Below are 15,470 nucleotides of genomic sequence, written 5' to 3' on the forward strand. Positions count from 1 at the left end.
TAAAAGTATGTTAGATAAAAACTACTGTTAAGTGCAGAGCTGAGAATCTAGGGCAGTCACACTAATTCCATATCTCTTAAACTACTTCTGTTTTACATGGTTCATCCCTTAGTAGCAGCTCAGAATCCCTAGCCATGACGATGCTTCTTACACCCAATGCCCCTTTATCTAGTAGTGTACACATAAGACAAGATGATACCACTTATTAGACCAGCCAAAATAGGGCAGTTTTTGATCACTGCAGTTCATCAAAGTAGAAATGAGAAGGCTTGGCTGAAAACTAAGTTCTGCATGAATAAGACCTCTGTGTAGCTGCAATCTTGAACACATTAATTTAATAGTAGTATAACCAATGAATCTGTACCAAGAGATAAAGATTCAAAAGATCCAAATGATAATTGAGGAATCTGTACCAAGGACAGGAGGCCACCATCAGAACAGAATTTGGGGAAATAGAGTGGTTCCCAATAGGCAAAGGAGTCAGGCAAGGCTGCCTCCTATCACCCTACTTCTTTAACGTATATGCTGAAAACATAATAAGAAAAGCAGAATTAGAATCAGAAAAAGGAGGAGTGAAGATAGGAGGAAGCAACATTAACAACCTAAGATATGCGGATGACACCATAATATTAGCAGAAGACATTCAGGAATTGGAACAGTTAATAAGAAAAGTCAAAGATGAAAGTGCAAAGGCAGGTCTGATGCTGAACATAAAACAAAAATAAGGGCCACAGAAGAAATACATAAATTCAATCTAGACAATGAGGAAATTGAAATAGTTAAAGAATTCCCATACCTGGAATCAAACATTGACCAGAATGGAGACTGCAATCAAGTAATAAGAAGACTAGGAATGGGAAGGGCAGCTATGAAAGAACTGGAAAAGATACTGAAGAACAAAGACATACAACTGAGCATTAAAGTCAGAATCATCCAGTCCACTGTATTCCCAATACAATGGGAGCAAGAGCTGGACAGTGAAGGAAGCAGACAGAAAGAGAATCAACTCATTTGAAATGTGATGCTGGAGAAGAGTACAGTGGATCCTCTGCATACGCGGTCTTTTTATCGGCGGCTTTGAGCATAGGTGCTCAAAGCCGCCGGCGCGCGCGGGGCGGAAGGGGCGGCACGTCCCATTCAATTGAATGGGCGCGCACACCCGTTGCGCCTTGCGCGCCGCCACGCCGCCGTGCACGAGCCCCATTGTTTACAATGGGGCTCAAGCATAGGCAGAAATCGCCATACGCGGCGGGATCCAGAACGGATCCCCTGCGTATGGCGAGGTTCCACTGTACTTAGGATACCATGGACAGCCAAGAAGACAAATGGGTTCTTGAATTCCCCTTAAAAGCTAAGGAGAAAAGGAGACTGGCAGTAAAAACTGGCTTGGGGTGGTGTGGGGGTGTTGCAACCAAGCCGAAGTCACACCACCTGCCCGGCCAGATTGTGGGCAGCATGGGAATGCTCTGTGGTGAAGTGATTAGATGCTGCATGCCACAGGAGCTGAGAAGAGCTGCGGTGGCGGCAGCAAAAGGGGCACCCCTTTTCAGGCGCAAAAAGGAGCAGCATTTTCCTCTTCTTTTTGCACTGAGAAAATGCTGGATTGGGGCTGTAGAGTGCAGTTGCTGCAGCCCCGTCTGGTTACAAAGGGGCGGCATGATGCCGCCCCTTTAGGGCCATCTGTTTTCAGTCCAAGATGATAAAGTTGAGACTATAGTACTTTGGCCACATAATGAGAATGCACAGATTACTAGAAAAAGCAATAATGCTAGGAAAGGTAAAGGGTACAACAAAGAGAGGAAGACCACAAACAAGATGGATAGACAATTAGGGGGGGTTGTGGGTAAGAGTTTGCAGGATCTGGGCAAGACAGTGGAAGATAGAGATTCTTGGAGATGTCTCATCCATGGGGTTGCCATGAGTTGGAACCGACTCGAGGGCAGGTAACAACAACAGCAACATACCCAGTTAAAGAAAATATTTTACCATTTCCCCCCTACCAGTTGCTGCCCTAATATTCTATTAATGTCTATTTCTTGCCGATGAGATAGCGCATCACACTTTTAAAGAAGACTGCAAAGTTAGCTCTTTGGCATTTTGATCTGGAGAGAATGGGAACATTGCCAGGGTATGCGTATAGTGTGTGATGTCTATGTAATTTCATATAAAAACTGTATGTAACCATATTGTTCTATTTGAAAAAATTCGCAAACATCACATTATGGTTGTGTGAATCAACCAAAATGTTACAATGGTATGAGCAATCTATTTTGCCTTCTCGTGTATACTACATCAAACTTCACCTCAAACAAACAAACAACAAACAAAAGGAGAGAAAAGGCTGGTCATGATGCTTCCCCCAGTTGCCACCAAGTTGGCAGTTTGTCACAATCTTGAAATGGAATACAGGCAGTAACAAAATTAATCTTATTAAATACAAGACAGACTGCAAGTTACACCAAAGTCTACCAGGAGAGAGATAATAATTTATGCTCTCCAATTTCTGAAAATATAAAATTTAGTACAGGTTAAGTCTCTCTTATCTCTAGTTCCAAAATCCCAAATACTCCAAATCCAAAACTGTCCACATGGATGGCTGAGATAGTTACACCTTTGCTTTCACATGGTTCACTGTACACAAACTTACTTTCATGCACAAAATTATTAAAAAATATTGTGTATAAAATTACATTCAGGCTATGTATATAAGGTGCATATGAGACAAATGAATTTCATATTTACACTTGGGAAATTATTGCACAAAGGAAGTTAAGCGGAATTGTTCACAGGACCTCAAGCCCCATTATTGTCAATGGTGGCATGTGCATGTGGCTGTGTCAGTGCAATCACACACACATTGCACATCCATTGGGAATACTGGGATTTGAGGTGCTTTGCTTTTTAGTATCCATGGGGAGGTCGGCAACAGAACCACCACCAATGCTGACTGTAGTGCCCTCTGTTTGGCCTACCACATGACTGTTCTCATGTTGTATTGGATTGTTTTTAAAATAGCAGGAAAAAAACCCAATACAAACATGTGTAATTCACTAGATGGAACAAAGCCAGTGTAAAAATACACAGTTAACAAAGAAGAATATTGAAATCAGGGCTTCCCCATGGTTCCTATTCACTCTGAGTCATCCTATTTTAATTGCTCATATGCTTTCATTCCTGCAAGTGTTGTAACTTGGAGCTGTTGAATCACGGCATGAAAGCTACTGGGAGATTTCACACGCAAAAAACAGGAAAGAGACCCTACCTTCTCCAGCTAGTTTCCTGCCTAATTTCCCTGGCTTCTATTGAACCATATCTCAGTTTCAACAGAACACAGCTGGGAACAGAGAACTGCCCTCTTATACTCTGCAGAGCACTGTTTACACTTCTAAGATTTATTGTAATGTACATTGCCTTCTTGTTTTCTCCATTCCCCACCTTGAGAATTCAGTACTTCTATGAACTTTAACCATTAACGGATGCAAAAACAGCCTTTTTTTTTTCTTTAATCCTTCTTCTTATGGATTTTTCAGAAGGTGAAAATAATCTGGGTAGAATCTAGGTTGAATCTTTGTTGTTCATATGCATTTCAAATACATCTGATTAGTTTTTTTTAGGGGGGCTGCCAAAAAACCCACTTAGCCCAGGATAATCGATGTCAAGATTTTTTCTCTGAGTTTTTGTAAAAGATTTGGATTCTCGGCTGTATGAATAATCAATGCAAACAGACCCAGGAGAAACTGGGATAAAACTCTGCATGTCATGAACATGTTTTGAATACATTCGCATCATCAAATCCATCTTTGAGTTCTGACATGTGTGAGCAACCAAATTAGCAGAGATGTGCATAGATGCAGTGTGAACAACAAACCTGGAATGCGTGTGATTATTTGCATAGTCACGGTAAACAATGTGTGAATGACCCCTTAGTCTCCTCTTTTCTTTGCTGACATACTATGCCGTGAGAGACAGGGAAATATCTGCAACCAGAGTTTGTTTTCAAATTCTGTTCCACTGATCTCCTTCTTCAAGCACAAAAGGTAACAGCAGTTTAAATACAGGATCCCCCTCACACACAGAATTGAATTAAGTAATCTGACTCCTCAGCTGTTAGAATCCAGCTAGAACAAAAAGGATTTAGGCTCAGCTTTTTGTTGTTTCTGTTGGGGGAGTTTCTCAGCTGACACAAACAACTCCTCTCCAGTGAACTTGCTGTTTGAACTCGGTGGTACACGAGTAGTACACTCAAGTTTGTTTTAACTGATACTTCAAAGTTGGTCCTGAACAAATGAGGAAGGGCAGACAGTGAAATCTGCAGTACCCAAGCCCTGGAAAGTTTTGTTGTAGGTCAAGGCCAACACTTTGAACTATGATCAAAAACATAAGAGAGAGACTAGCATGAAATAGTGGTTTGTGTGTTGGACTATGACTCTGGAGACCCTGGATTCAATTCCCACTCAGCCATGAAACCCAGCGCTGGGGGACTTTGGGCAAGTCACATGCTCACAGACTCAGAGGAAGACATGGCAAACCTCCTCTGAACAAATCATGCCAAGAAAAACCCATGATAGGTTCATTTCAGGGTTGCTATAAGTTGGAAACGGCTTGAAGGCACAAGACACACACACATAGTACAAACAGACAGAAACTGGAACTATTTGTATCCTACAACCTAGACCTCTCAAGAGGTGTTTGGCTCTTCTAAGTGAAACTTCCACACTGTCTTCTGAGGGCAGCCTCATATGGAAGAACAATCCTGCCAGATCCTAGCCTTCGAACAAGCAGTGCCACAGGGTCGTAGCCAGGGGGGGGGGGTCTATGGAGTCCAGACCCCCCCTTCCATTAGATACAATGAATGGTGTTTGCCGCTGCGCCGCCGCACCCGAGCCCCATTATAATGGTGGCGCTTACTCTGGAACCCCCCTTCCCAAAATCCTGACTATGTCCCTGAGTGCCACAATGAAGAAAAGAGGGCTTTGCTTTCCTTGTTGAGTAAACACAGTTTCACATGCAACTCTTTTGAAATTTGAGTTTCCAAAGCACAGAAGCTGAGCTGAAGTTTACAAACAGGCATGAATTTAGCAAAAGTAAAAAGGAGCTGGTTTTGATGACTTTGTGTTCAGGTTATTTTCGCGTTCTCTTTCACACAAACGTAATCTGAAAAACATCCCGCAAATGCATTTTTTTTCAACTTTCTGTTTGGGTTAACTTTGAATGCCATCTGAAAAACAACCTGCAAATGCAGTTTGTTTTCGGTTTAAATTTAGTTTCTGCATGGGAATTGTCCCGTGTAATAAACTCCATAGAGTATGGGGACCAAACAAGTGGGGTGTCCATCTCCATCCCCCACTAGACATTTGTGGAGGAAAGGCACTGTGTACACTCTCAGAGACCAGGGTTCAAATCCCCCTTCTGCCATGGAAACCCACAGGGTTGGTCACTGGTTCTCAGCCTCAGAGAAAGGTAATATAAACTCCTTTTGAATGTATTTTGCCAAGAAAGTCCCATGATAGGGTCTATCTTAGGGTCACCATAAGTCAGAAAAGACTTGAAAGCATGTAAGAACAAAGTGTTTTGTGTCCTACAATTGAGAGGTGAACATCAATAAAAACAGGCCCATGCACATTATACTAGAATAACACAACTAGGCATGAAAATAAGGCAACATTTTACCTCTTCTATGGACATACCCTTCCCCATCCTTTAGAGCTTGGAAAAGCTCCTTTTCAGCCTAGAACTGCACAACTAAGCTGTCTTGGGGTTTACTGCTCAGGAAAGTTAGTTTTCCAAGCTCCCTACCCTACTTCCACTGACAACTCCACATTGGTCAAGGGGGTAGTCAAACGCCTGCTTCTGAAAGCAGCAGATGCTACAGGCTATTCCCAATTGCCAGATTGGCAGGTTCCTCCTTTTCCAGGACATGTCCTACATTTCAGCCCTCTCTCCAGGAGGAATTCCACAATGCCCTTCATTTTGAGTATGGCTGAGAAGTGAACTAACACCAAATTTGCTGTTCCCCTTTGAGAAAGCTGCAAAGAGAGGGAGAGCTCCTTTTCACCTTCTTTTTTCCCAGAAGCAGCAGCGGACATGACTGGCACCCAGAGTTCGGGAGCCTTTGTTTCTCAGAAGGGAGGAAGACAGCAAATGTATTAGGCAATGGGCTGCTTGAGGGCTCAGTGCAAATGTTGAAAGGTCCCCTCCCACCCGAATTTCAGCACAATGGACAGATGAGATGAATATTTTAATTTAAACGCAGATCCAGTCAAGGGTTTGCAGCTAGTAAAGTACCATTTTTAAGCCTTTATCTTACTCAGCCTCCTCAGGGGAAGGCAATGGCAAACCCCCTCTGTCTGAACAAACCTTGCCAAGAAAACCCCATGACAGGGTTGCCTTAGGTTGGAAAAGACTTGGAAGGCACACAACTATACGCATATTGTTTTATAACTAGGTTATTTTAATTGGCTTTTTAAAAATTGTTTTTAAAGTGTTTTTATCTTGTGAGCCGCCTTGGGTCCCCTTTTTGGGAGAAAGGCGGTATAAAAATGAAAGTAAACAAAATAAATGAGATATATGTAATGTGTGTGTGTGTAATATATATGTAAATGTAATATATGTAATATAGTTGTAAATAAAATCATATGAAACTAATGTGTATTTCTGTATTTTTTTAGTCTTTATTTTGTAACGTCCTCCCTTTTTTCTTGATCGTCCTCCATTTTGAGGTGCCCTGCCCTCCTTTTGGGGTGAGGACTCATCTGTTCACCCTGCTCACTGGGGGGGGTCTCTGCCTCCCCACACCCCAGAATTTAGGGGACTTTTGCTTTTCCTAACACCACTTTCAGCTAAACCCTCAACAGACTCCTCGACCCCATTTCAATCCCCTCAGCAACCAACACCCCCCGCACACACACACACACACCACAGACAAATGGTATATTCCTCCTTCCCTCCCAACCAGCGCCTCTATGGGCCTGGAAGAGACCACAATAAAAACGGGGGGAGGGCAGGGTGATTTCAGGGCTCCAAGTCTACGCTAATCAATGAGCACCGCCTCTGCGCGAGGAGCGCATGCGCGGCTGCTGGGCTCCACTCGGTGGAGGTGGGTAGTAGCGGTGGTGATAATGACGCTGCTTCTTGCGCATGCGCGGTGAGCACTAGGCGATTGGCTATATAGCTAGAGGCAGCGGCCAGAGCCGGTTGCAGAGAGGAAAGGTTCTTTGCGTTAGAGAGGGTCGCCGTTTGGAGGGTAAGGGGCTGCGCGCGCATCCACACACACGACCGGTGGGGGAGGGGGGAATTGGGCGCGTGGTTGCCAAGGGCAACCGGGAAAGGAGAGGCCTGGTCGTTTTTTCGGCTCACTCGAGCCTCGCTTTTTCCTGGGCGGCGGAGGCCCAAGCGGAGCCTCCTTTCCTCCTGACCTTGGCTGCATCCACACTGGGGAGATAACCCGGTTTGGCACCGCTTTAACTCTTTTTATGGCTCAAGGCTATGGAATTCTGGGAGTTGGAGTTTGTTGTGGGGCTGGGCCCCACAACAAACTCCAACTCCCAGAATTCCATAGCAATGACTCAGACAGAGTTAAAGCGGTGCCAAACCGGGTTATTTCCCCAGTGTGTGCCAGGTGAGGCTCCTCCCAAAGCATCTTAGGGTGTATTCTGCCCAGGGACAAGGTCCATCCTGCTCAGCTGCCTGGAGAAAAAGACTACTTCCTTGATGTAAGGACTGATAAGTCTTGGGCAGCCCCTTTTCTGGGAGCCAAGGTGGTGTAGCGATCTGAGTGTTAGGCTAGGACTCAAGACCAGGGTTTGAGTCCCTGCTCAACCATTGAAACCCATTGGGTGGCCATGGGCAAGAAGTCACACTCTCTCAAACCTCTGAACAAACCTTGCCAAGAAATTCAAACAGTGATGCATGACATATCTACAGCTGAATTACGATGCCAGGGTTTGGAAGTATTTCTACACGTAGATCAGTGTGTCTGTCTGTCTGTGGTCACACTAAATCAGACATTTTTCTTTGCTTATGTAACACTTGCCAAACCCGTAACAGTTGCTTCACACATTGCAAAACCTCTTTCACTGAAGGCTCTGATCTGTGGGAATTAACCTGTAAATGTGTGTATTCAGTTTTCAGTATTTACTACAGTGTTTATTATGGTAAACGGTGACTGCACCTGAACCTGTATTTGTAGGATGCTAACTACTTTATTTTGGTTTTACTTCTAGTAAAGCGCTTAAAAAACCAGAAAATGGAAACTATTGTTCGCCGCTGCCCGTTCCTGTCACGGGTATCCCAGGCTTTCCTGCAGAAGGCCGGCAAATCTCTTCTTTTCTATGCCCAGAACTGCCCCAAAATGATGGAAGTCGGGACCAAGCCTGCTTCGCGAGCCTTAAGTACATCAGCAGCTCATTGCCAGCAAACTGAAGAAAGCGCCTCCGCTAGCGAGAGTAAGGCTTAGCTTTGTAATTTTGTTATGTGGATGGAAGTTCAGTGCATGCTAACTGAAAACCTCCCCTCTCCGAGTTATTGTTATGCTTTCTTGAAAGGTATTAGTGATCATGCTTGTGGAACATGATGCAGTTATAGTACCACTTACTTTACTTACGTCATTTACAAGGGCCTTTCCAGTGCTAATAGTTAAACACGTCTGTTTTTGGGCAGCTTATTCCATTTGGTATACTCTAGAGCAGTGACTGGAAAACATAACTGTATTTAAAATGTTTAACTTTCTCTTGTATTTTGCTTGAAGATATTTTAACTTAATACAACTCTGCCTTGAAAAGGTTTAACTTTAATTTAGACCTTTTAGGAGGCTAACTGCTGTGTCTGAGCTTAGAACATAATGTTTTTCTGAGTTCAAAGTCCAGAGTAAATTGTAACAATCTCTCCTGAACAATGTTTAAGAACAGAGGTGAATAAAGCATATGCCAAACCTATTGTGTGGCAAGGACTGTGCATAAAACACAATAGTACACAATCACAATAATCCTTTAGGCCATTTTGATGGGAAATGATCTTTCAGGTTTCCTGTCTTCTTTTTCTGTTTTTGTAGTAGAAAGTCTCTCTAATCACAGGCTTGCAAGACAGTATTGAAGTGCCTGTCATTGGTGCATCAGGAAGCAAATTTAAGAGTTCAAAAGGCAATAGCCTAGCAGAAAGGAAATTTCTAGAAACTGCAGTCACACAACTTAACTAGGAATACTAATAGTCCAGTCCTTTCCAGACTAGACTTTCACTGGTGTAAACGTGGTTTGAAATGCACTGGTAACAGGTGAATTTTCCCCCTAGATTAGGGTGGGCTTCTGGATCAATTTTGGCACTGTGTGCTACAGGTATACTGGAAGGGATGTCAGGTCTCTTGTGTTCACCATTTTGGGCTGATTCAACTCTCCCCCCCCCCCCCCCCGGATTTGGTAAGCTTCAATGGGAGACCAAATTAAACTGTTTTATTTGTGGGCTGTTTTGGTATATTTTGGCTTTTTTCTGGTGGGGGGTCTCTGGTAGGCCCTGGACTCCACTTTCTTCACACTTGTCATAGATGTTCAGTTACTCATTTTCTTGACTTCTAATGTCTAATTCAGCCATTTGTGCTCAGTGAAACACAGTTGTGTGATACCTTGGAGATGGAAGGAATAGTTGAAGAAGATAAAAAGAATGGTTTAGCTACATATGGTCTTGTAACTCTGCAATTTGTAGATTTTCATTTGATGAACATCAGTGGGCCTAATGGTAAATGTCTTCATTTAACAGTTGATATTTTAAGGAAGTGGGAGATTGAATAATGTATTGCATGGAAGATATATTTAGACACTGAAAGTATGCATTCAAAATGTATACCTCAGATCTCTTTGCTGTATTGTAAACAGTTTTCTCTTTTCTTTTATTCAAGAGGCCAAAATCTCCCCTGATGTGGCTCAGCAAAATATGAGCAAATCTCAGCTTCCAGTAAGCCACCCACCTACCACTAGCCAGAGTGCTAACCAGGCTTCTGTGTCTAAATGTCCATTTTTGGCAGCTCAGATTAATGAAGGGAATAGTAATGTTTTCTGCAAAGCCAGCCTGGAACTCCAGGAGGATGTGGAAGAAATGCAAGCTGTAAGGAAAGGTATGGCCTCTTCCAGATGTTGGTGTTTTTCTCAGTTTGGCTCTAACCCTGGTTATGTTAGACAGGCTTAAAGAGGAGGTAGAACTGAGCAAAATTGTAGTCAAGGACAGGTTCTTCAACCTGTCTAAGCTAGGTAGTAGGTAGAAGCGAGATAATGAATATCCCCTGCCTCTTAACTTTTTCATCATCTTCATTTACAATTGGGATCAGAATAATGATAGTTGTGAAACCAGTCTTTCAAAGATCTCTCTACATGTTCTTGTGCAAGTGGTGTTTAACTTTCACAAGAGTACTCCACTCCATAATTGGAGTTATGAAATGGAGTGGAGTACTCTTGTGAAAGTTAAATTCAGTGCATTATTAAAAAGCACTACAAAATAACTTTCCTTTACTTGTACTATGAAAGCCTGGTTATTTTCAGAGGATCAGACTGGAGCTTGGCAACTTGGTCATTGTAGCCTAGGCAAAGCCCAAAATCCATATTTGGGGGGGAGGGTGATTACCCTGCACCTGAAAGTATTCCTGCATTGTTACCTTTACATGAGCTTGCAAGTTAACTGTAAGCAGAATTAGACAGGATAGCCCGTGTGGTGTAGTGGTTTGGGTGTTGAACTATGACTCTGGAGATCAGGGTTTGAATTCCTGCTCAGACATGGAAATCCCCTGAGTGAGCTTGGGCAAGTCACAATCTCTCAGCCTCAGAGGAAGGCAGAGACAAACCTCCTCTGAAGAAATCTTGCCAAGAAAACCTTAGTCACCATTAATTGGAAACACTTTGAAGGCATACAACAAGAATTGAACAGCTAGGATAAATTCATGCAGCCCTTTTGAGAATGTGAATGTGGGATAGTCAGCATTCTGAACTTAGATTAAAATATGCACATGATTAAGGTGCGTGTTTTAGAATATTTTACATGATGTGAATGACAGAATTCTGAAACACTTGTTGCCTCATGTTGATCCCCACCACTTCTGCTAGATGTTGTTCAGTCTTAAATCTTGAAGAGAAGTTTGTTATTCAGTTGTCAATTACTACTTGGTTTGGTTATTAATTACATATCAAAATTCTTCTGGATTATTTATACATAGACTTTATGAGCTGCCCAAAACTGCTTTGGAAACTTGTCCTAAGCTTTCAATCTTTCTATGCCATCTTGCTGTATAGAGTTTGCCAAGACACCAGAAAAAGCTGTTGAGACTGATGGTGAAAAGCAAAATGGGTTGCTGAAGAAATTCCAGGACATCATGTTGAAGCAGAGGCCAGAAAGGGTGTCTCATCTGCTTCAGGAGAATTTGCCAAAATGTGAGCCTCAGTTATGTTCAGTTCATTAGTAGACATCAGAGCTTGAATCTCTAAATCCTTTCTTGGACATTCTAGCTCTAACATTTTGTTTTACTTTTTCTACCAGCTGTTTCTACTTTTCAGTATGACCAGTTTTTTGAGAAAAAGATTGATGAGAAGAAAAAAGATCATACATACCGTGTGTTCAAAACAGTGAATCGAAGAGCCCAGGTTTTTCCAATGGCAGATGATTATTCAGAGTCTCATACCAGCAAAAAAGAGGTCTCTGTCTGGTGCAGCAATGATTATCTTGGAATGAGTCGTCATCCTAGAGTTTGTGGAGCTGTTATGTAAGTATTTGTAGAATTGAAAGTAAAATGTTGGCTAATTACATAATGTCTCTTGGAAACTTTCATAATTATTGATTAAAAGCAAATTATTGCTTAATGGTGTGGTTTATATATTTTGTATGAATTAAAATGTTTGTCCCATTTGATGATGGAATATGGATATGAAAGCAACTTTAAAATCACAAAATTTAAATTTGGAGCAATTACAGTTTAAAATAGTAAAACAGTTCTGTTTATTGAAAACCGTGTATCACAATCTATTTCACTGAAGATCGTTAGGCCTCAAATGCTTTGGTGAAGGTATTTTAGTTTGGTGCCAAAGTGAGGTCAGTTTTGATGCCATTCCGGCGTCCAAGGGAAAGGCATTCCACAACCAGGGTGCCACAATAGAGGAGATCCTAGTGTAATGCTATTTAAGTGGAACCTAAAGGAGGATGCTGAATTATATAAGAGGTGCCCCTTCAAGTACTGAGATCCCTGGCTGTTTGGAGCTTTGAATATCATCATCAGTACCTTGAATTCAGACCCAAAATGTATTTAGGAGGCATTACTTTTCAGTAGTACTAACAGGTCCTCTGTGGTTTTCATGATACTATATTGTGTGTCAGATTGTCCAGAGGATCAATCTTGCATTCAAATTCTATTTCCCACCACCTCCCACCCATAGTTTCTCTTCCAGGTGCCCCACTACAAAATAAAGAAGCCATATTCCAATCTAATGATGAAAATGATAAATACGAACAAATATTTGAAAAAATTATCCTTCACCAATTGGAGCACAGGTAACTTGCAAACATCCCAAGAAGTATTAATGTCCCTTTTGGAACCTCCCTCATAGGGAAACACTGAAACAACATGGTGCAGGGGCAGGAGGCACCAGGAATATTTCAGGAACCAGTAAATTCCATGTTGACCTTGAAAAAGAATTGGCTGATCTCCATGGAAAGGATGCTGCTCTGTTGTTCTCATCTTGTTTTGTAGCTAATGATTCAACACTCTTCACATTAGCCAAAATGTTGCCAGGTAAGATCTAATTTGCACTTGGTATATATTGTCAAGAGGGGGTGGTGGGGGGGGGGGAGTTGTGTAGTGCACACTTTCCTGATGCACTATAGAGCTCTAATCCCCCTCAGAATTGTATGGGGCATCTGGGCGAAATACTTAGTGGCTCTCAGCTGAATGTGGCTAGTAATCTTACCAGTCTAACATGTTTGCGGTCATTTTTTGACATTTCTTGTGAAATCATTGTGTTTCTGGTCAAATTCCTGGTAAAAGCTGTTCGAAACACCAAATGCATGGGATCTGATTTGATGAGCATTACACCTTGTTTTATTAAATTGTTGTTAAATGCCTTTGAGTAATCCTTGACTTGTAGCAACTTTGTGAATGAGACATTCTCCAAGGTCCCTGTCCTCAGCAGCTCTGGTCAGGTCTTGCAGGTTCAGGTCCGTGGCCTCCCTGATTGAATCTAATAATCTGACATGCAGTCTCCCTCTCCTTCTATTGCTCTCCTCCACCTTTCCTAGCATTATTGCCTTGTCTAATCAGTCATGTTTTCTCATGATGTGGCCAAAGTAAGACAGCCTCAATTTAGTCATCCTGGCTTCCAGGATTACTGCATGCTACACTTAAATTCCATAATGCAAAGCATTCCATGGACCCTCACATCACTTCTAGTGTGCTAGATTTCTTGCTTAAATGTGCCTTGCTTAGTGATGTCATTGTCCTACCTCTCCAAGGTTCTTTCCAACAGGATTTGAAAACGAAGTCAAAGGCCCTTTAGTCTGATAATATGTGGGTTGCACTTTAATTCTTGAGGAAGCCACTTGTATTAGCATTGAGCACTGAGGTATCTCTCTGCCGCCAGACAAGAGATCCTGTTACACAGGTCCTCAATAGCATTTGCGATTCCCCTGTTGCCCCAGGTTCTTTAGAAGCAAGTTGAAACAAACTGATCTTCCCAACAGGATTAATGAGTAGTCCTAATACTATCCAGTTACCAGAGATCAAGATGTGAATTAAAGACTATATTGTTTAGAGAAGCATTCCCAGAGGTGAGCCCCTCTCTGACCCAGGAAGCCTCCTTCTAACCATCCATCAAGAAGCCAAGCCCTTCCTCCAGTCCATCTGCCTTGGTCCAGGCCTCGGAGGTGGAAAAGATCTGCTGGACCTGATCCTATTCCCCACCACCACTCCCTTCTCCTTTTGTGTCGTGTCTTTTAGATTGTAAGCCTGAGGGCAGGGAACCGTCTGACTAAAAAATTGATGTACAGCGCTGTGTAAACTTACAGCGCTTTATAAATAAAGGTTAATAATAATAATAATGTGATGTTCTAGCAGGTAACTTTTGATGGCCTTCTCTTTCTCTTCCCCTCCCATTCCAGGTTGTGAAATTTATTCAGATGCAGGAAACCATGCTTCCATGATTCAAGGGATTCGAAACAGCAGAGTGCCAAAACATATATTTCGCCATAATGATATTGATCATCTCCGAGAATTGCTGAAAAACTCTAATCCGTCTACTCCGAAAATTGTTGCATTTGAAACTGTTCATTCAATGGATGGTATGTTCTGCTATGTCTTGGGCAAGCTTCTGAAATTTTGGTGGGCATGGCTTTTCAAAAGCAAGAATGTGATGCTAATGAGTGAATATTTTCTGGTTCTAGGTGCAGTTTGTCCTTTGGAAGAGCTTTGTGATGTAGCTCACGAACATGGAGCAATCACTTTTGTAGATGAAGTCCATGCTGTGGGGCTGTATGGAACTCATGGTGGTGGCATAGGAGACAGAGATGGAGTCATGCATAAAATGGATATTATCTCTGGAACACTTGGTATGTGTGCACTAGTCCTGTTCAGATTAATGCTGACTAAACAAAACATAAGATAGAAGGGGAAATTATCAGACTACTATAATTGCATGGATAACTGACTAGGCCCTGTCACACCTGAATATAGTCAGTGTCTGCAAATGTCAGTCTCCACAGGGTTTTTGCTCTACTTTAGAACTTAACTCTAAAGCACAACATTTCTTAATCCTGAAATCTGATACAGGTGTTGTGTAACAAGCTTGGTAAGAAAAGAACCAAGAAATCTTTATGCTAACAACAAGTTCTACCATTTGATGGCTGTCGACATCAGACTGAAAACTTACAGTAAAAACTGTTCCTACTACCTAAGGAAGTATTTACCTTTTAAGTATAAAGGAACTGTGAACTAACAGTTGGTGTTATGTAACAGTAGTAGCAGTGTAATCACCTCAAGCTGCTTGTCCTTATTTTGCAAGCCTTTTTTTATGGTCTTGGTTTACAAAAGTGTATACTTTCTCACTAATGGAATTACTGTACAATAATTCCCTTTTGTAAAGCACCCTTTGGGCTTGATCCAAAAATGGTTAATACAAATCAGCACAGCTAGTAGAGATGTCTTAATATTTCATTTAGTATTCTGTGGGTTTTTTTTTGTCACAGACGGCAAAGTTCAACCCCTTTGGTATTCCAGTTAGTAAATAATTGCCACTGGTCACTTAAGAGAATCTTTCTAAATGTCTCCACATATACAGTCTCATACTTACCAAATTTTACTGTCTCCAAAAGGCAGCTCCAGGTGAACTTTTTTCCATTAGGTTGTCAGGCTTTTATTTATGTAGGATGTAATGTTCTTGTGTATGCAAAGGCTTTCTAAAATGCAATATTTGAAAAACAGTAAGCAAACTGGTTCTATTATGAATGGGCCACCT

At 42.0% G+C, this 15,470-nt stretch overlaps 1 protein-coding gene across 2 annotated transcripts in view; it reads left to right on the top strand.

Annotated features, from left to right (window-relative positions):
• The first annotated feature begins 7,139 nt into the window (after positions 1 to 7,139).
• The window catches only part of ALAS1 (5'-aminolevulinate synthase 1), an 11,488-nt gene continuing 3,157 nt past the window's right edge, over positions 7,140 to 15,470 (top strand). Inside the window, exons 1-8 of one of the 2 annotated variants that reach the window (XM_042453752.1) lie at positions 7,140 to 7,243; positions 8,223 to 8,444; positions 9,887 to 10,102; positions 11,268 to 11,405; positions 11,512 to 11,734; positions 12,573 to 12,757; positions 14,119 to 14,298; positions 14,401 to 14,565. In XM_042453752.1, coding sequence (XP_042309686.1) covers positions 8,246 to 8,444; positions 9,887 to 10,102; positions 11,268 to 11,405; positions 11,512 to 11,734; positions 12,573 to 12,757; positions 14,119 to 14,298; positions 14,401 to 14,565 — 1,306 coding nt within the window. In that variant the 5' untranslated portion in view covers positions 7,140 to 7,243; positions 8,223 to 8,245. The remainder of the gene's footprint in view (positions 7,244 to 8,222; positions 8,445 to 9,886; positions 10,103 to 11,267; positions 11,406 to 11,511; positions 11,735 to 12,572; positions 12,758 to 14,118; positions 14,299 to 14,400; positions 14,566 to 15,470) is intronic. The other variant, XM_042453753.1, reaches the window with a different exon arrangement.

The sequence above is a fragment of the Sceloporus undulatus genome, chromosome 2 (genome assembly GCF_019175285.1).
Source record: "Sceloporus undulatus isolate JIND9_A2432 ecotype Alabama chromosome 2, SceUnd_v1.1, whole genome shotgun sequence".
NCBI lineage: Eukaryota > Metazoa > Chordata > Lepidosauria > Squamata > Phrynosomatidae > Sceloporus > Sceloporus undulatus.